The 22,376-nt window shown below is 42.2% G+C and overlaps 1 protein-coding gene across 1 annotated transcript; it reads right to left on the bottom strand.

Annotated features, from left to right (window-relative positions):
- Positions 1–5,367: 5,367 nt before the first annotated feature.
- Positions 5,368–21,849, bottom strand: LOC138799643 (uncharacterized). Its single transcript, XM_069981104.1, has 10 exons — positions 21,763–21,849; positions 16,155–16,291; positions 15,890–16,036; positions 15,682–15,805; positions 15,238–15,339; positions 13,836–14,527; positions 11,058–11,108; positions 10,794–10,923; positions 8,237–8,331; positions 5,368–7,318 (listed from the first exon to the last, which is right to left on the bottom strand). The coding sequence occupies exons 2-10, from the start codon at positions 16,245–16,247 to the stop codon at positions 5,885–5,887; spliced, it is 2,868 nt and encodes a 955-aa protein (XP_069837205.1). The 5' UTR covers positions 16,248–16,291; positions 21,763–21,849; the 3' UTR covers positions 5,368–5,884.
- Between the last annotated feature and the right edge of the window lie 527 nt (positions 21,850–22,376).

Genomic DNA, 22,376 nt, shown 5'->3' with positions numbered 1-22,376 from the left:
GATCAGTTGGCAACAACCAAATGGCTCATCGTATAAAGTCATCCAAAACATAGTTTTAAACAACATCCTCCTAAGAGATCTGAGACAACTATCATTCTTCTGCCACACTGGCGAACTGGAAATATATCACAGTTTATGCCTAAAATATAGGCCAAAGCGTTTGCATTTCTTTAAAGACTGAATGATAGCCAGGACCCAACTGGCCGCCTTGTTGGACGTGTCAAAGCTACTGTTAAAAAAGCAACGTCTGTCAGCGACGAGGTGGGTATAGTCCGACACAAAATGGAGTACTCAAAGAGCAGAAGGGCTTGGATAGTAAAGGCAATTTACGAACCAACCAGTCAGGATTTTTTGATGGATGTCATGAAGGATATTGTTCAAATGTGCATGATCCCAATGCTTCACAATGGACTTCAAGAAGGCCCACAGTTCCAGCAAATATTGCACCGGTACCACGGCCTTCCAACGTAGATCTCATACAAGCCTTTGAAAGTCGTTTTTAGACAATTCTTCACAAAATGACAAAACTTTATCTCAACTTTTGTGTTTAGATGAGGGAGATGTAGTCCTCCATATTACCACACACACACACCAAGCTGGGAGATGTAGTCCTGTATATTACCACACGCCATGCTGGGAGATGTAGTCCTGTATATTACCACTTCTCTCTGGTCTGGGGGGAGGGGGGGGGGTGATGGTGATGATGGTGGCTCTCTGCCACTGAGGTAGGGGACGGGACAAGGTTGCCCTGGAACACTGCGGGGGGGGGGGGGGGGGCTGGAGGGGTCCCTTAACCCCTTAGCGGCCCATGACGTATCTGATACGTCATGGTGCCGCAGGGGGTGTTCAGAGCGGGGTGACCCCGCTCTGAACGGCACCGATCCCGGCTGCAATCTGCAGCCGGGCAGTGCCTCTATTAGCCGGCGCGGGTCCCGTTGCCGCGCCAGCTAATTAAGCCCTTCAATGCAGCTGTCAAACCTGACAGCTGCATTGAAGTGCTTTCCTCCGTGCATCCCTGGTGTCTAGTGGCACGGATCTCCCCCCCCGCGATGCGATCGCGGGGGGGAGATCCGTTCTTCTGCCCGTGCCGGGCCTCAGCGTCGGAATGACGCTGATCCCGGCTCGGCAATAGATTGCTGTGGCCTGCAGCAGGCCATAGCAATCTATGACCGATCTAATGGATCTTTGCTGTGTATATACACAGCATTGATCTCTATAAGAGATCAGTGCTATGTATATACAAGCCCCCCAGGGGGGCTTCTAGTGTATGTAAAAAAAAAAGTAAAAAAGTGTTTTTATTAATAAAAAATCCCCTCCCCTAATAAAAGTCCAAATCACCCCCCTTTTCCCATTTTATAAATATAAATTAATAAATAAATAAACATATTTAGTATCGCCGCACACGTAATCGCCCGAACTATTAATTAATCACATTCCTGATCTCGCACGGTAAACGGCGCAAGCGCAAAAAAATCCCAAAGTGCAAAATTGCGCATTTTTGGTCGCATCAAATCCAGAAAAAATGTAATAAAAAGCGATCAAAAAGTCGTATATGCGCAATCAAGGTACCGGTAGAAAGAACGCATCATGGCGCAAAAACTGACACCTCACACAGCCCCATAGACCAAAGGATAAAAGCGCTATAAGCCTGGGAATGGAGTGATTTTAAGTGACATATATTTGTTAACAATGGTTTGAATTTTTTACAGGCCATCAGATACAATATAAGTTATACATGTTATATATCGTTGTAATCGTAACGACTTGAGGAACATGCATAACAAGTCAGTTTTACCATAGGGCGAACGACGTAAATGCAAAACTCCCCGAAATCAAAACAAATTCGTTTTTTTTTCAATTTGACAGCGCAAATGGATTTTTTTCCGGTTTCACAACATATTTTATGGAAAAATTATGCCTGTAATTTCAAAGTACAATTGGTTTCGCAAAAAATAAGCACTCATATAAGTCTCTAGGTGAAAAAATGCAAGCGCTATGGACTTTTAAACATAAAATGGAAAAAGCAAAAGCGCAAAAACGAAAATTGGCTTTGACCTTAAGGGGTTAAACACTGGGGTGGTTGTCAGTGGGACACTGCAGGGGGGTGGGGACTGGCCCTGGGACGCTTGGGGGGGCCACAGTACGCGGGGCGGGTGCTACTGGGGACAATGTATAGAAGGTGAGGTATATTGAATGCTGCGGAATGGACAGGGCGGGGGTCTCAGCAAACACTGGACAGGGGCCGCTGGGCACACTGGAGCTTGGCATTTGCGGCACCTGGGAGGCCTGCTTGGTGGACAGGTGCTGCAAGTGTCTGTTCAGGGGGCCTGGTCTATTACAGGATCGGGCACTGGGCCCCCCTGATGCAGCCGCTACGGCTGCTACAGTGGTAGTCCCGCCACTGGCTGTAGAACCTTATCACACACTGCAGCTACATAATAAAATCATCTCTGTCACACAAAATACACACCAGATGCATCAGAAACCTCTGTCTGTCACACACACACACCAGCTGCTTTACCTTCACAAATTCAGAACAAGCATGTAAATGCCTTTGGGCACAAAATAACACTAGAGTCTTGTCTTTTGGACAAATAATGAATTAAATCTCCAGGGAGGACAGACAGACTGTAGAACGTTCGAAAATGGGTGAAACAAAAAGCACAGCAGGTAAGAGGGCAGGTCACAGCAGAGTAGAGATGGAGGTGTTTCCTAGTTACAGAGGATCTCATGCAGTGGGCAGGGCTACACAGCCAAGCTTGCTTCACAGGCAATAACAGGAAGTGGACAATGATTTCAGCAAGGATGTATCTTGCAAATGGGGGCAGGAAATTTTTGGTGGAATATGATCCCAGCACAAAGGTAGACACACTCCATGCATAAAAAAATGTGTGTTTTTTTTTGTTTGTTTTTTTTAACCTACCCCAGAATTCTCCTTTAAGTGGCCCTATAAGTCAATGTAATGAACAAGGGAAAAACCAAGGCCAGGTATTCATCCACAGACAGCTGTTTCAGGGTGTTGCCCCTCATCAGTGTGGAGCAGGATTTGGGCTAGGTGGGAGCAATGCCTAGTAGAGCCATAAGAGGAACATCACTGATCTCAGGGAGGCCACACAGAGATAACACTGCTGGCTGCTGTTTAAAGCGTTCAATGCAGTGAAATCCTAGGTGAATTGATCCCTGGGAAACATGAATATGCAAAAGAAAAAAAGCCTCAATTGGTGAGTGAGTCGGGGCACAGCTGCAGTCACTGACTAGTTGACCAGGTAGTTCCTGTGAGGCCGTAAAGATTTAGGAGTGCGGACGCTGACAGAAAACTCATAAATCTGGGCCTATGTCTGACCTCTGTATCACCAGTATCTAGCATCGTTAGCAGTTTTCCTTTTTGTATGGTGAATATTGGTTAATAGGAAGGTGTTCAGGACATGGAGGTGGCGGGAGACTGGCTGCATCCACTGCACAAACAGGAGAATCTGCTTTATATCTTTGCCTTATTCACTCAGTTGTCACCTCCAGATCATGTAAGACATTCCACTGAAGCTTTTGAGCCATTTCTACTTTACACCAGGGTGATAATAACTACATTATTGCTATCAGTGTTACACAAATCCCCTGTAAATAAAATTTGCACATCTTCTGCACCATATGTAAATTATACTTAACTAGACATCGTGGCAGTCCTCAGCAGCATAGAAGTCACCACTGGTGAGAAAAACCCTCTACACTCCTCTCTGGGCGTGGTTCTTCCTGCCAGTAGTGACTACTTCTATAATCCAAGGGCATCCCACCCTCTGTATTTGCTTGAAAGGGAACGTATAATCAAAAAATTTACTTGTTGTGCAAAGGGAAAGTCATCACAATCATGCTGCCTGAACAAGTGTTCCCTGGCTGTTTCTCCCCACCCCACCAGCCTCTGTTGGTAGCTCTATCCATGATAGACCTATCATAAAGAGGCAGGTAGGGCAGGCAGAAACCACCAGGAGCTGTTTCTGATATAAAAACAAAGTAGCAATTGTGGCGTGTAAAGAAAATGATAAATGATTTTCAAAATTAAACCATATAAAAATCTGGTGGGGTGTGATGTGCATTTGTATTCAGCTCCCTGTACTGTGATCCCCTTAATAACATCCAGTGTGATCAATCACCTTCAAAAGTCTCCTCAAAAATAACACAGTGTTGCTCCCAAAGATGCGCTAGGTCTTATTTTCAGGGAATACCTTATTTTTCCATGAATTCACATGTCACATGCACAGCTGGGAAAGAGTGTATGGTACAATGGCTTCTGGCCACCAGGGGGAGCTCACCACAACACACTCATACAGAACAGCAGGGACAGCGTACGATATGGCGGCAAGCTTTTGATAACGGCAGACTGTGCGCAGCTCTATAGCTGGCGGTAGAGGACAACAGGGATGGCGGCAGGCCTCTTGATACTTTATCTGTACATTTACAAGTGACAACCACCAAAGGCAAATCACAGCTGCATGCCCTGGTGCTCTGTTCGGCAGGCATGCTTCCAAACAAAAGCTTTGCTACATCTTACTTTCAGGAAAGGCCTTATATTTAGCAATTTAACAAAACCTCTACTAGGTCTTATTTCCAGGGAAACAGGGTAGTAAATAGAGTTCCCTGTGTTTCATTTCCTCTCTGTATAACTACAGCTGTTCTGTGAGGCCTCATAGGTTTGTTAAAGGACATTAAAGTTTAAAAATATCCCAAGCTCTTAACATCGCAGTGCACTGTTCAATACATCGTCAAAAAATGGACCAAGTATGGCAAAACTGCAAACCTACCAAGACATGGCCATCCACCTAAACTGACCCAGACAGGAGGATCACTAACTAGGGGAGCAGCCAAGAGGCGTATGGTCACTGTGGTGGAGCTGCAGAGGTTCACAGCTAGGTGACAGAATCTGCCCACAGGACAACTATAAGTCATGTATTTTTGAAAGCAAGCCATAAGTTGTCCCATTTGCAACTTGCCACAAGCCATGTAGGGGACACAGCGAACATATGGAAGGCAGTGTCTGCTAAGACGGGACCAAACTTTTTGCCTTGAAACAGCTGCTCAGCATAGACTACCAAATATTGTCTATGCTGAGTGGCTGTTTCCTGTCAGAAAGGCATGTTAGCAAAAGTTGTGAATATAATGACAGCAGTGGGGGGCCCAGCAGCTGGCATTTGTGGCAAAGGGGAACAGGTAAGTTTATAGCACTGTAGTGTCCCCGGCAGAATCACACATTAGTAATTTAGGCAGGACGACCCCTTCTGCCCCCCCATAACTGACCAAGGTTTTATACTTCATTGAGAAGATAATCGAACATATAAAGAATCTTGTACGTGATCCAATTTTCCAGAATTTCCTTCACTCTGCTTCACATGAACACTTGTCCTTTTTTTATTGTAAGTTGACACAATACACTTTTCATATTTCTTATACTAATGAACAACCCCTATAAAAAAAATTGTAGCAAGGCTGCCCACGTCATTCAGATACTGACTTCCACAGTTCATACAGGACAGTCCTTGCCTATCATATGCCAATCACAGAAAAAAATAAATTTCTTTTATCGACTCACATTTCAATGAAAAAAGGAATATTCTAAATGCCTGAGAAAATTTCACAATTTTAAATTACATTAAATAATAAAAACTCAGAGTGTAGAAATAAGTAATTTGCATTTAAGTATCGAACAACTTAGTTAAAAAGTTGAATAAATAAGCTTAAAAGGGTTAAGAAAAAAAACAAAAAAAAAAACAAAACACATAATAGGACTAAAAATAGAAAGTCAACTTAAGTCCCACTGACAACTTTTTCAAAAAAGTTCCTTCTAAAGACCGGAGGTGCCAGAGGCTTGCCGTACAGTACCATATGAGGGGCTCTATTACTTTTTAAAGTCATAGATAGGTTTGCGCTTTCTTGCAGGTTCCTCTGAAGTCAGGTACCGGAAGTTGTTTAGATACATATTTGAGTTACGTTGCTGAACAAAATCTGTTGCCAAAAAGCTTCTTTTATGAATGGGTAATTCTCCATATCTGCTGGTTGAAGGGTGGGGCTGAATGCTGCTTGTAGTGGGTAATCTGTCCTGTGATGGACGTGCCAAGGTCGAGTGTAAATTATTGATAAGAATTGCTGGCTTATGTTGCTTCATCTCAATCATGGCCGACTTGTTAAAGCTCTGTAAATTGCCTTGTTGGGTTGTCGGCACCATTGCCCCAGAAGCGGCCAGCGTGTGCTGCGGCAGCCTTTCCACAAGCCTCCTTTTTGTTATATAAGTAACTTTCCTTTTCGACTCCGGCAACGAAGCCCGTATCTTCATCGTTGTCATCATGGCTCGGATTTTTTGGATTCCTATTTTTGTCGATCGGTACCATTCGGAGAAAGCTGGATTGTAGTTTACATTGGGTGCCAGATAAAACGGAGAGTCTGGTGTCATCATGGCGCCAGGCCTGAAGCTTTGATATTTTAAGTATGCCGTTACCGGGTCTCTGTCTGGTACATGTGGAGTTGCGTATATTCTGGGTTTCATTTGTCTTACGTTCTTGCGATTCTCTAACGTTTCGGTTTGACGATCTGAATATTCCAAGTACTGATTCCCCCTCTGATCGATTTTTAACTTGATATCGCCCCACTGGAGGCTATACTGTTCCTTTGTTCGTAATGCAAAATGAATACCATTGTTGAAGAACACCAAATTCAGTAAACTTGTTGGATTATCTAAGGACAGAGTCCCGGCCTTGTAGAGATTTTCTATGTCATCATCTGTTAATGCCTCCTGCCTGATCGGTGGATTGCTTTCAGCTATTCTTTTGAGAAACTTTATTTTTGCATTGAGCGACTGTTTTGTAAGCGGAAAATCTTTGCTGTTCCCATAAATGATTGTGTGGTTGTAGCTGTGTTCCTTTAAGTAGCGGTCAATACTTCCCACCATACAGCGTAGGGTGTGAGGCTCGTATTCGTTGCCATCCTTGCGTTTCACCACCAGAATGAATTTGGAAAGCAGCGTATCCAGCTCCGTGTGAGGTATAACTTCAATTCTTCTATTTTCATTCATTTCACTCATAAAATTTTGTAGTGTCTGAATATCTGAGGTAGTTTTTCTGGCAGTGTTGATATTTTTTTGCTGCTGTCCCATTTGGACGTGATCTTGACCAGCGGCAGAGCTGAACTGTGGCATCCGTTCAACCTGACAAGGAAAAGTTCTTACGCATTTCTTTGCATTAATGTTATTTAGTGTTGCTGTCCCGTTATTCACGTGACAATTCAGCATAGCTTGTGGGTTGCTTTTATGTGCTCTTTCTCCAGGTAAAACAGGAGGCTGTCCGGAAAGAAAAAAGTATAAGAAACATGAATGTTCAAAATAGTTTTACTTCATATGAAGACTCAGGCCCCTTTAAAATGACTTCCATTCTCGTCTCTTACTGCTGGTGCTGTCGTCACAGAGCACAATCCAGCTGCACAGCGCTTCCTATTGGCGGTGTCACAAGAACCTTCCCAATCAGTGGCTGAGGATAGGACACCGCTGCTGCCACCACTGACTGGCAGGGCAGACAGGTCTTTGTGCCAACACTGAGACAATGAAGTGCTGTGAAGCAAGATCAGGCTCCGTAACGGCGGCGGTGGGGGAGCAAAGAAGTTTGATCATGATCTATTTCTGGATACAGTATTAGTCTACTGACATCTTCCTGTTTGTTATGACCTATTCAATTCAGAGGCCATAATGCACACACAGCCTGCTGCAAACATATACACAGGAAACATACGCAGAGAGACCGTGTGACTTAACATTAGTAGACAGTGCCTGCAACCTTGTATAGAAACATAGGGATTTTCATAGAGGGGCAAAGTGAAGTTTAGGACAATCTGCAGGGCTGCCCCACCTATTATGTGCACTTTGTAGTTTAATACAGAAACTACTCATATTACATCCCATGTGTTGCCAATATGCATTTGCAATGAGAAATAGTCTATACTATTTTCTTTACAATAGCATGTAATAGTTTACAAAGACGGTCCCCGTCCACATGACTTTTTAGGGCATATATTTGGGAAGTGGAAGAGAAGAAGATGAGAGTTCCTAGCACAAAAAACACTGAGCCACAGCAAAGAGTTAACAATCAACTGTGCACATGGCAGTCATCGGATTGCTTATATATCTTTTACAAGACATAGTATTGGTAGATAGGCACACAACTACCCTAAGCAATGGTATATACATTCTGGATAAGTGGATCACCTGATAATCCCGGGAAACACTGCCATCTCCTTTTTTACAATGAGGATAAAACGCTTGTGGACATCGCTCAGCAGTCATTCTGCTGTTGGATATATCTAGATTGGAAAAAAAAAAAAAAAAAAAAAGTCTTGTTTACACTGGTCAGGGAATCTATAGGATTCTGTATTCCTTTTACAGGTGTGTGTGGCCATGTATGCGTTTAAGCCATGTATGCATGTGGCCAAGGATATGTAAATGCACATGTTAAAGCAATTTTATTCTGAAGTTATTTTATGGATAAGGGGGCTGCCTTGTCATGCAATTCTTCTGATTTGAACTAACTACATAGTATTTTTTATAGTTTTTATAGTTTTTATTTGTATACTGTTTGTACTTTTACTACCATTGTTCTCACACCTTATGGGCACTTGTATCTGCACAATTGGCCCCTTTATACTGCATTTTCACATTGTTAAATTTGCCGTGGTGCAGAGTAATACATATGAATCACTTTCAAAATTGTTTATTTATTCAGCTTTTATATGTTTGTCTATATATTTTTGCCTATTGTCTCAGAATGCATTTATTTATTGTTCATATACATACATATCTATAGGTATAATATTATGTCCCTTTGTTTACCCACTTCTTTTAATTCTGCTTTTTTGGGTCATTTATTCTAAGTTACTATTGTGCTCTGTGTCATATTTAGGGTGGATTCACACGTACAGAATCTGCAGCAGATTTGAAGCTGCAGCTACAAATCTGTGTCATCAAATCTTAGACAATAATTATCTGCTGTGTAATATGGACGGTGACAACATTGGTGTAGCGCAATGCTTTGTGTGTTGAATTTTGTGGTGCGTTCCTTGAAGACATATGGGCTCAGCGTGTTTGCACCGTGTCACTTACGCTATCAGGGGCCATCAAAATGATTAAGACTATACACTCACCGGCCACTTTATTAGGTACACCTGTCCAACTGCACGTTACCACTTAATTTCTAATCAGCCAATCACATGGCGGCAACTCAGTGCATTTAGGCACGTAGACATGGTCAAGACAATCTCCTGCAGTTCAAACCGAGCATCAGTATGGGGAAGAAAGGTGATTTGAGGGCCTTTGAACGTGGCATGGTTGTTGGTGCCAGAAGGGCTGGTCTGAGTATTTCAGAAACTGCTGATCTACTGGGATTTTCACGCACAACCATCTCTAGGGTTTACAGAGAATGGTCCGAAAAAGAAAAAACATCCAGTGAGCGGCAGTTCTGTGGGCGGAAATGCCTTGTTGATGCCAGAGGTCAGAGGAGAATGGGCAGACTGGTTCGAGCTGATAGAAAGGCAACAGTGACTCAAATAGCCAACCGTTACAACCAAGGTAGGCAGAAGAGCATCTCTGAACGCACAGTACGTCGAACTTTGAGGCAGATGGGCTACAGCAGCAGAAGACCACACCGGGTGCCACTCCTTTCAGCTAAGAACAGGAAACTGAGGCTACAATTTGCACAAGCTCATCGAAATTGGACAGTAGAAGATTGGAAAAACATTGCCTGGTTTGATGAGTCTCGATTTCTGCTGTGACATTCGGATGGTAGGGTCAGAATTTGGCATCAACAACATGAAAGCATGGATCCATCCTGCCTTGTATCAACGGTTCAGGCTGGTGGTGGTGGTGTCATGGTGTGGGGAATATTTTCTTGGCGCTCTTTGGGCCCCTTGGTACCAATTGAGCATCGTTGCAACGCCACAGCCTACCTGAGTATTGTTGCTGACCATGTCCATCCCTTTATGACCACAATGTACCCAACATCTGATGGCTACTTTCAGCAGGATAATGCGCCATGTCATAAAGCTAGAATCATCTCAGACTGGTTTCTTGAACATGACAATGAGTTCACTGTACTCAAAAGGCCTCCACAGTCACCAGATCTCAATCCAATAGAGCATCTTTGGGATGTGGTGGAACCGGAGATTCGCATCATGGATGTGCAGCCGACAAATCTGCGGCAACTGTGTGATGCCATCATGTCAATATGGACCAAAATCTCTGAGGAATGCTTCCAGCACCTTGTTGAATCTATGCCACGAAGAATTGAGGCAGTTCTGAAGGCAAAAGGGGGTCCAACCAGTTACTAGCATGGTGTACCTAATAAAGTGGCCGGTGAGTGTAGTTTGGTTGTTTACTATGACAGTATAATTTTTTTCTGTATAAATAAGGGTCTTATGTAAATGCCCACCATTCCATGACAAAGTCTTTGATAAAACAGGTTGGCATTGGTCAAATACTGTGTCTTTGTAGTTATTTATTGCCCATTGTATTTGTACAATGCACTTCATGCCATATTTTGTACTGTGTTGGCTCCATATTCAGATACATGTCCGGACACATATCAATAGCTATGCACACAATTTCCTGTGACTCGGTTCTCTAATAATGGTTTACAGCTCCTGGTATCCCTACCATTTTCATCTCTGTGTGGTCATTTTATGTGTACTAATAAATGTTGTATTTTATGTATACCCAGTGTCCTCTTTGTATATGTCTTTGCATGTACCCACCATACACGTGTAACACTTACCTGGGATCAAGATGTTATCAGGATTTTCTTCCGCAAAGATGTCTCTTGCTTGCTCGCCCCAGAAAGATGTCTCTTCCTCCCATTCATCATCTGAGACCACCTCAATTTTCACATCTTTTAACAACTCTTCCTGAGGAGCATATGAGGAGAATGGATTATTAAGAGTTCCATGTATAGTCCCCTGTTACCTCATACAGAGGTTTTATGGGCAGGGAGGGTTTTATGATGTATGCCTTGGCCTGCGGGGTAAAGAAACATACTTACCCAGCCCGCTCCCGGCTGCTGTCCTCTTCTTCCTGGTTCCTGTGACATTTCCTGTGGACCAGTTAAACAGCTTGTCAATTTCTATACAGCTTAAGGCATATAGCTAACAACCATCACTTCCCAGAAAAAAAACAACAACTCTTTAACCCAAATGTTAACAGGACATTTCACAGTTGAGAAAACACTATACTTTATGTAAATATCAATCTTACCATGTCTGTCAGTCTGCAGTTCAGTTCATGAAATGGCAAAAAAAAAACAAAAAAAAAAAACACCAAACTTTTATAACAGAGCATGCTGTATCCAAATCATTAAGGTGGAGAGCTGGGCACAACTAGCCATGCCTGTGATCACAGCTCTAGAAGTGTGATTGAGAAGTATTAAAAGGGTTATTCCACTCAAACATAACTTTTCATATGTTGCTGCTCATGGTGAGAACAACAATTGCTTCCATACTTGTTATCTATTCTGTCTCCTTCTCCCAGTTCTGAGCTGCTGCTTTCTGCTGAAGACACAAAAATCTGTGCGAGCTTTTTCTCTCCGCCCCCCCCCTTCTGAGACGGCTGATGTAAACAAGTCCCGGACTGGCTTTATCTGCAACATTGTAGCTATTTTGTAATGCTGGGAGGTTGATTCTGAGGGTAAGTTGCTGATGAACTCATTGTTATTAATCCTTCCGGCATTACAAAAAAGCTACAAAGTTGCATATAAAGCCTGTCAAGGACTTGTTTACATCTGCAACATTGTAGTTTCTTTGTGATGCCGGAAGGATTAATAACAGTGAGCTCATCAGCAACTTACCCTCAGAATCACCCTCCCAGCATTACAAAATAGCATCCATGTTGCAGACAAAGCCAGTCAGGGACTTGTTTACATCAGTAGTCTCAGAAGGGAAGGGATGGAGAGAAAAGCTCACACACAGATTTTTGTGTTTTCAGCAGAAACCAGCAGCTCAGAACTGGGAGAAGGAGACTGAATAGATAATTCAGATAAGTATGGAAGCAATTGTTCGTCTCACCATGGCCAGCAACTTAAGAAAAGTTATTTTGAGTAGAATGCCCCTTTAAGGCTTAGGTGGAGAGCTGGGCACAACTAGCCATACTTGTGATCATGGCTCTAGACGTGTGATTGCTAAGTATTAGGGCCCATTCACACTATGGAATTGGCACACAGATTCTGCTCGGAACCCCTGCCTACAGACTCAGCACCAAATCCCGCCTGTTATGTCTTTCAATGGGAGGTCTTGCATGCCTCCGCTCTCCGCGCCTTTCCGCTCAAAGAATTGACATGTCCTCCACTGAAAGACACTGAAGCAGGCAGTATTTGGCGCGGCTCTGAGCGGAATCTCCACGCCGATTCCGTAGTGTGAACGGGCGCTTAAAGCTTTGACTTTAGAAGGTCTAAGGCTGAAGATAATCACAGCAGGACATCCAGAATTAGGCTGCGTTCACACTACGTATATATTTCAGTCAGTATATGTATATTTCAGTCAGTATATTTCAGTCAGTATTGCAACCAAAACCAGGAGTGGATTCAAAACACAGAAAGGCTCTGTTCACACAATGTTGTAATTGAGTGGATGGCCGCCATTTAATGGCAAATATTTGCTGTTATTTTAAAACAACGGCTGTTATATTGAAATAATGGCCGTTATTTACTGTTATATGGCGGCCATCCACTCAATTTCAACATTGTGTGAACAGATCCTGTGTTTTTAATCCACTCCTGGTTTTGGTTGCAATATGAGGACCACAATACTGACTGAAATATACGTAGTGTGAACCCAGCCTTAGAGAGCTTCTATGAACTTGAAGTGAGTGCAACAGGATCAACTGCATGCCCAGGCTAATATAAGCCTCCGAGCATGTGCAAGATTCTGGCTCGGTACTGTCTGATTTCAAAGCCTTCTTGCTTGTTAAGTCACACCTTAAAGGGAACCTAGACGCATTTAACCTGCTGATACGCCCCTATAGGGCACTGGGGATGGAAGTGACTTTTTCACCATCATCATTGGTGCTGTTTTTCGGGATATTAGCAGTTTATGTAAAAAGATAAATGAGGTATTTTGTTGCACTGGGGGCGGAACTACCTCCCTTAGTGCACCGATCCGCACCACCCAGTCTAGTAAATATTAGGGTGGCGCTCTGCTAATATTAGTTAAAAGGGACAGGCCAGCTGAGGCAGATTGGTGCACCACCCCCAGTACACCGAAATTACTTCCATACTCAGCCCCCTGTGCACCATAGGGACATATCAGCAGGTTAGATGCTTCTAACCTGCAGATAGTTTCCCTTTAAGAAGCGTGACTACATGCCACCACTACTTGAACATAATTTTGATACAGCGCATGTTAAGTGTTATGTAAATATCAATCTTACAATAAGACATAAAATGTACCTAGGCGTTATATAGCCTAAATCTTGATGACAGGTTCCTTTAATGACAAATCAGGCACCCAAATAAAGCTGTACCATATTCCATACAGTATACACCTTAACAAAGAGAGACCTCTCCCATTTAATACCTGAGACTTAGGGAGATGGCAGCTGACAGCCTTGTAACTTGTGCAGTGACCCTGCTGAGTTACTGCAGCTCCAATTGAAGTAAATGGGATCTAAGATGCAGTAACCTGGCACGGCCACTACACAATGCATGGCGCCATCTACTTTTGGCACCGCAGCTTTGGCAAACAGCCAGGTGTAGCACCCCCAGGGTATTATTGGTCTGTCCTGTGAGGTTTTATTCTGTGGCAGGAACATACTTATTATTCCTGTTTACCTCATAATACTGTTGAGCAGCATCATCTTCATATATGCAGTCCTTTCGTTTTTTGGCTTCTTCCTGTTTAAAGTCCTTTGTGCGATCCTTTACCTCCCGTCTACAGTCCTCTCTGGGTTCCTCCGTCTCCTGTTTACAGTCCTCTGTGAGGTCATTGGTTTCTTGATAACAGTCCTCTGTGAGTCCCTCCATTTCTTGATTACAGTCCTCTGCGAGTCCCTCCATTTCTTGATTACAGTCCTCTGCGAGTCCCTCCATTTCCTGTTTACAGTACTCTGTGAGTTCATCCATTTCTTGTTTACAGTCTTCAGCAAGTTCCTCCGTTTCCTGTTTACAGTCCTCTGTGAGTCCCTCCATTTCCTGTTTACAGTCCTCTGTATCATCCTCCATTTCCTGTTTATAGCTCTGTGAAGTATTATCTGCTTCCAGTTTCCAGTCATGAGAGGAAGTCTCATCTTCTCCATCAGTCTCATCTGAGATGCAGTAATCCTCTTCACTGCTCTGTTGTGACATACCGTCACCTTGTCCTCTCTCTTTTTCAGCCATATTGTCTTCTTCATCGTCTTGGTTAGATGGTACATAGTCATGTTTTTCACTGCCGTCCTGTGATATATCAAAGTCCTCTTCAGTACAGTCCATAGAATACAGGGGACTCTCACACCCATATGAGATATCTGTGTGTCTGGATCTGGCTGTAGAAACAAAAACAAAATGGAAGAATCATCAAATAAGTTAGAAGTAACAGTGGCCAAAAGCAATTGGCTGCCATAGACATATGATGTCATTCCAGACTACATGTCATTGTGCCAAAATCTAAAGGAGAACTACAATCCCCAGAATGCATTGCTTTCCCTAATCTTTCCATCACAGCCCTCCAGCCAGTATTTTAGTAACAGACTATTGCTCTGCAATCACTAAATCTGCAGCACCTGCTGCATTCATTGCCTGTCTACTCCTCTGCTTGTAGCACTGTACAGCACGACAGCATGGTATAAACACATGGCATGAAATGTGTTGTGAGTGGTCAGAGACAAAAGAGAATAAGTTGTGTCTATGTACTACTGGCAAACAACACAGCCCTGATTCTGAAGAAAGTGTACCAGTTATTAGAAAAAACGTTTGACTTGTCACAGAGACATGTAAAAAGTTATGATCGGTTGAGGTTTAAGCTCCTCTCCCCACTCAGTGTGTGAGCGGGATGGCTCCATAGATCTGAGTGAGGCTTGTTCTGCTGATCAGTCTTAGTCTGAACACTCAAGGACCCCGACTGAAGAAAACTTTTGATTTGTCTTTGTGACATGTGACATGTTTTATCTAATGACAGGTACGCGTTAATTTATTCCCGGGCTGTACATATATCCACATACCAACTAGAATGATATTACATACGTCTGACTTTTACCTTCTGTTGCAGGGCATTCCTTGTTATTAATACTCCTGAAGGAACTACTTGGACGAACTGTTTCCAATGTTACAGATGTATCCTCTGGGGTCAGGTTCTCAACTATTGAGACACAAAACCATAACAGTAGTAAACGATGGTGACTGCAGACATCAATGACATACCACTATGGGTCAAGGGGTTGCATGTCTATGGGTTGTGCTTGTGCAGATCACCCTCACTGACTGGAAAAGAGCTTAGATCAAAGCGGTATACCAGAGAGATATCTTTACTTGTAATATAACTTCATTGAAATACATATCTAGGCCATGTTCCCATTCTGTAAGACACTGGCCGTTCCGTGACCCGGCCGGTGTCAGAGAAGATCATCCCGGTCGGTACTGCCTGGCTAACACCTTTATTGTCATTTTGTACATTTTAGTTAGAAAAAAAAAAAAAAGTTACCAAGAGATGAGAAGCTTTGAGGATCTTCCATTATGATGTCCTTGTAGAGATCCTTGTGTTCTTCTACATACTCCCACTCCTCCAAGGTGAAACTGACCGTGATATCCTCATATCTAATAGGAACCTAACAAAAAAAAGACAAAGTCACCATAAGGACACGTTCACTGATATGACAACACGATGCCCCAGAATTCCCAGCAGCGCTCACCTCTCCGGTCAGCATCTCAACAATCTTATTGGTGATGTCTAGGATCTTCTCATCATTCTTCCTCTCATGTGCCCATGACCTGAGATGAGAACCCATCATGGACTTTAGTGACGTATACTCTCCATATTTCTTTACAGGTCCATATTCCTAAAAATAAAAAAAAAATGTACAATAGAGATACTAAATCTGCTAGACTTCATATTCTGCCTAAACTGAGATGTACTGACAAGGGTAAGTGACATCACAGGGTAAGAGAACCACTCACCTCACCAGTCAGCAGATAGATGATTTCCAAGGTGAGCTTTAATATCCGCTTGGTCACATGATCTCTGTCCTTCTCCATCATTAGCGGGCACATAGGATGTATTCAGGATGCCTCTTGACCAGTCTTTAAGGTGACCCCTATAAAACAAATGTCACATAAAGACATGTTATTACTAGCCGCAGCACTGTCCTGCCTCAGTCTCTGCCTGGCTGAGCCAGCAGTCTCTGCTGCGACAAGTCTGATACAAAGAAGTCATAAGTGGACACCGGGGGACCATGGTGAGGTAAGAATATTGTGTTTATTATGTTCTCTGCAAGGGAGGAAACATTTTAAGGTGCCAGAGTACCCCTTTAATGCAAAGCCCAGCACTCAGGTGTCAATTAACCCTATGTGGCTAGGAGGAGAACAGAGTCAGTGCCTACATGCTGATGTGGCTCCGCCCACATGACTGGTTCTCTAAGTTAAAAAAGATTTTTATAAAGACAAAATACACCATACTCACCCTGTAGTATCTTCTGCTAGCTGAGCCCTCCCTGCAGCCTCTTTGTACTTCCCTTGTTGCAGCACTCTCCTGATGACGTCCTGAAACAGTCTAGACTACTGCTGAGGCCAGCGATTGGCTGCAGGAGACCTGGCAAGATATTTCATCAGGAGACGTGGGCAGGAGCAGGAAGTACCAGAGCAGCGGCGCTGAGCTCAGCAAGCAGAAGACACATGAGTATAGCGCATTTCGTAATGTTAGAACTCTAGCATGCTGTCATTGCATAACACTCTTTGATAATCCCTTTAAGGCTGGGTTCACACTACTTTTTTTTCATCCGTTTTTGCAAAAAATGGATGCATTTGTGTGCATCCGTTTTTTCCATTGAGTTCATACTGCATCCGCTTTTTTTTAATGTACACAAAAACGTGGCCGACCACACTTTTGTGTACACTAAAAAAAAATGGATGTGCTTTGATCTGTGTGTGTTTTTTTTTTTTAATAAATGGAAGTCAATGGAAAAACAGATCAAAGCGGCTGCACACAAATGCATCTGTTTTTCCTTCCTTTTTTTTTTTTCTGCTACATTAGCTCTTTTGCAGGATTGGACCAGACAGGCTAGCCCTTACATCTTACACATGTCAATGAACCAGTTACCGGATGAAAAAGTGTATAGAGAAGACGGGATCAAGTCATTCTTGATCATTGATGATCACAGCTTCCCTCCTCCCCTTCCCTGCACAGGGAAAATAAAAACAGCATAAAAAAAAGAAGCTTTAGCATCTGACTCTTTTTGGGGGGACCCTTGTAATCTAGTGATTTGATGGACACCTTTGTGAAGTGATTGTGGGTTGGGGACCAGTTGTAATGGCGGCCTCAGGCCTTCTATTTCCCCATTCAGATCAATGATACAGAATCAGACATTTCTGCAACTAACCATATGTGACTATGTCATAATTATTAACGCCCACTAGTTATACTGTATAATACACACAACACTATATACAACATAATATTAAATATATTATACCTGCCAGTGACGCCACCATATACAACATATTATACACCCACATGTAATGTACACACACCACCATATACAAGATATTACACATCCATATGTTATACATATATGCACATCCCTATGTAGTAATATAACCAATTCATGTATAATAAACGTATAATGCAGGAATATAATAATTCACACGTAACACACCGGTTTCTAATAAAATATACCCCCCCCTCCATCTAATATCATTCAGCCTCCTGTATAGTAATCTGCACACCCTCATACATAACTGTTATCCATATACTGTATAATAAATATGCACAACTCAATGTATAATATACTAATACAACTACATAGGGATATATATATTATTTCCCTTATATCCCTATGTGAAACAATATGACACATATAATCTCACTCATACTTCATGTAATATAATATGCATGCAATCCTATGTATAATTCATATACACATAAAGTAAGCATGAACACCCTATTGATAAAGACAGTCACACGTTATAATGTAACATACACACCCTTATGTAATATGATACGCACTGCCATGTGTAATGATTCACACACACGTAATAGAAAAACACACCCTATTTATATATAGCCACCCATGTATAATAATATAATAGAGACAACCCTATGTAATAATGTGCAATATTTACACCCCTATGTAATATACATAGTCCAATATACACTCACCGGCCACTTTATTAGGTACACCTGTCCAACTGCACGTTACCACTTAATTTCTAATCAGCCAATCACATGGCGGCAACTAGGCATGTAGACATGGTCAAGACAATCTCCTGCAGTTCAAACCGAGCATCAGTATGGGGAAGAAAGGTGATTTGAGTGCCTTTGAACGTGGCATGGTTGTTGGTGCCAGAAGGGCTGGTCTGCGTATTTCAGAAACTGCTGATCTACTGGTATTTTCACGCACAACCATCTCTAGGGTTTACAGAGAATGGTCCGAAAAAGAAAAAACATCCAGTGAGCGGCAGTTCTGTGGGCGGAAATGCCTTGTTGATGCCAGAGGTCAGAGGAGAATGGGCAGACTGGTTCGAGCTGATAGAAAGGCAACAGTGACTCAAATAGCCAACCGTTACAACCAAGGTAGGCAGAAGAGCATCTCTGAACGCACAGTACGGCCAACTTTGAGGCAGATGGGCTACAGCAGCAGAAGACCACACCGGGTGCCACTCCTTTCAGCTAAGAACAGGAAACTGAGGCTACAATTTGCACAAGCTCATGGAAATTGGACAGTAGAAGATTGGAAAAACGTTGCCTGGTCTGATGAGTCTCAATTTCTGCTGCGACATTCGGATGGTAGGGTCAGAATTTGGCGTCAACAACATGAAAGCATGGATCCATCCTGCCTTGTATCAACGGTTCAGGCTGGTGGTGGTGGTGTCATGGTGTGGGGAATATTTTCTTGGCACTCTTTGGGCCCCTTGGTACCAATTGAGCATCGTTGCAACGCCACAGCCTACCTGAGTATTGTTGCTGACCATGTCCATCCCTTTATGACCACAATGTACCCAACATCTGATGGCTACTTTCAGCAGGATAATGCGCCATGTCATAAAGCTAGAATCATCTCAGACTGGTTTCTTGAACATGACAATGAGTTCACTGTACTCAAATGGCCTCCACAGCCACCAGATCTCAATCCAATAGAGCATCTTTGGGATGTGGTGGAACGGGAGATTCGCATCATGGATGTGCAGCCGACAAATCTGCGCCAACTGTGTGATGCCATCATGTCAATATGGACCAAAATCTCTGAGGAAGCTTCCAGCACCTTGTTGTATCTATGCCACGAAGAATTGAGGCAGTTCTGAAGGCAAAATTTGGTCCAACCCGTTACTAGCATGGTGTACCTAATAAAGTGGCCGGTGAGTGTATATCCCTATGTATTAGTCCAATATAGAGTATATAACACTATGTAATATACAGAGTGCAATATACAGTACATATCCCTATGTATTAGTCCAATATTCAGTATATATATTCCTATGTAATAATATAGAGTCCAATATACAGTATACACAGTACACCCCTGTGTAATATGACAATTGCAATATACAGTAACTTCCACTATTGTTCCACTATTGTTCCACTATTGTTCCACACACAAGTCCAATATACAGTGTATACCCCTATGTAATAATACAAGATACAGTACATACCCCCCATGTAATAATCCAAGAAACAGTATATACACCCCCATGTAATAATCCAGGATAGAGTATATACACCCCATGTAATACTACAAGATACAGTATATACCCCCCATGTAATAATCCAAGAAACAGTATATACACCCCCATGTAATAATCCAGGATAGAGTATATACACCCCATGTAATACTACAAGATACAGTATATACCCCTCTGTAATATACAGTACATATACCTATGTATTAGTCCAATATTCGGTATATATATATTCCTATGTAATAATAGAGTCCAATATACAGTATATATTCCTATGTATTAGTCCCATATACAGTATATACACCCCTATGTAATATACAGAGTACAATATATAGTATATATCCCTATGTATTAGTCCAATATACAGTATACACAGTACACCCCTGTGTAATATGTCGACTGCAATATACAGTAAATTACACTATTAATCCAATATACAGTATATACACCCACATATAATACATAGAGTTGTGTATACCCCATGAATGAATCCAATATACACAGTATAAACACACAAAATATGTAGAGTCCAATATACAGTGTATACCCCTATGTAATAATCAAAGATCCAGTATATACCCCCCCCCATGTAATAATCCAAGATCCAGTATATACCCCCCCATGTAATAATCCAAGATCCAGTATATACCCCCCCATGTAATAATCCAAGATCCAGTATATACCCCCCCCCATGTAATAATCCAAGATCCAGTATATACCCCCCCATGTAATAATCCAAGATCCAGTATATACCCCCCCATGTAATAATCCAAGATCCAGTATATACCCCCCCATGTAATAATCCAAGATCCAGTATATACCCCCATGTAATAATCCAAGATCCAATATATACCCCCATGTAATAATCCAAGATCCAGTATACACGCCCCCATGTAATAATCCAAGATCCAGTATACACGCCCCCATGTAATAAGATACAGTATACACACCCCCATGTAATAAAATACAGTATAAACACCCCTTGTAATAATCCAAGATACAGTATATACCCCCCATGTAATAAAATACAGTATATACCCCCATGTAATAAAATACAGTATATACCCCCATGTAATAAAATACAGTATATACCCCCCATGTAATAAGATACAGTATATACCCCCATGTAATAAGATACAGTATATACCCCCCATGTAATAAGATACAGTATATACCCCCCATGTAATAAGATACAGTATATACACCCCATGTAATAAGATACAGTATATACACCCCATGTAATAAGATACAGTATATTCCCCCCATGTAATATACAGTATATTCCCCCATGTAATATACAGTATATTCCCCCATGTAATAATATACAGTATATTCCCCCCCATGTAATAATCCAAGATAAAGTGTATACCCCCATGTAATAATCCAAGATAAAGTGTATACCCCCATGTAATAAGATACAGTATATACCCCCATGTAATAAGATACAGTATATACCCCCATGTAATAAAATCCAGTATATTCCCCCCATGTAATAAGATCCAGTATATACCCCCATGTAATAATATACAGTATATTCCCCCCCATGTAATAATCCAAGATAAAGTGTATACCCCCATGTAATAATCCAAGATAAAGTGTATACCCCCATGTAATAATCCAAGATAAAGTGTATACCCCCATGTAATAAGATACAGTATATACCCCCATGTAATAAGATACAGTATATACCCCCATGTAATACACCTACACAGGCTGTATATAATAATGCACACAGAGCCACATGTACAGATAACATATACTAGGTCCCCGCATATCTGCTATACACTAGGATACACCAGAGTGATGTCAGAGTGATGTATACCGGGGACGTACAGGGTGGTGACCCGTCCACTGTACAGTCCGCGGGGACCTCCCCCCAGCGGGCGTCCCTCACCTGTGTCCGCCGCTCCTCAGGCTGCCCCGGATGGAGGAGACATGTACCCGAGCACAGGGAGCCCCAGCTTGTCACAACTTAAATACCGGAAATTAGCTTATCACAAACTTCCTGTCTGCGTTCCAAGCCTCGCTATGGTCGGGTCAGCTGCAGAGCTCCTCCAGCCACTAGAGGTTCAAGTGCGGGGCTCTCAATTTGTCTCATCTACAGACAGCACGTCATTTGTGAGCCCTGTTCTCCACAACGACCTGGTGCTTATCAATGGGAGGAATAGCCAATTGTATTGCATCTATTTCCCATCAATGAGAAGGACTTTCTTGCTCTTCAGTGGTCTGGTCCTGAAGACATGGGGACCCCACTGGGCACTTTTGGCTTTTTTCAGCTGCATTCTCTTCAGGGAACTTTCTTTATGGTTAAATAATAATTTATATAAATTAAATTATATTTATATAAATTTAATTATATTATTAAATTATAAAAATTGCAAAAATCAAAAACAAAAATCCTTTAAATAAACTACCGAATAAGAAACCAATTTTAGTAGAAACCAACCTCAGCATTGTGTGATACCATGCTGAAGTTGGTTTCTCATTCACAGGATTTTTCTTTTACCT

The sequence above is a fragment of the Dendropsophus ebraccatus genome, chromosome 8, assembly GCF_027789765.1.
Source record: "Dendropsophus ebraccatus isolate aDenEbr1 chromosome 8, aDenEbr1.pat, whole genome shotgun sequence".
Classification (NCBI taxonomy): domain Eukaryota; kingdom Metazoa; phylum Chordata; class Amphibia; order Anura; family Hylidae; genus Dendropsophus; species Dendropsophus ebraccatus.
This window is presented reverse-complemented; position numbering and strand designations above follow the sequence as displayed.

What these genes read in the sequence shown, in the direction of transcription:
- LOC138799643 (XM_069981104.1), bottom strand. Translation starts at nt 16,247, where the DNA reads ATGTGCCCGCTAATGATGGAGAAGGACAGAGATCATGTGACCAAGCGG. An exon ending in TCAAAGCTTCTCATCTCTTG is followed by an intron (nt 15,340 to 15,681) that starts GTAACTTTTTTT and finishes GTGTCTCAATAG; the next exon opens with TTGAGAACCTGACCCCAGAG. An exon ending in GTGTTTCCCGGGATTATCAG is followed by an intron (nt 7,319 to 8,236) that starts GTGATCCACTTA and finishes CTTTCCGGACAG; the next exon opens with CCTCCTGTTTTACCTGGAGA.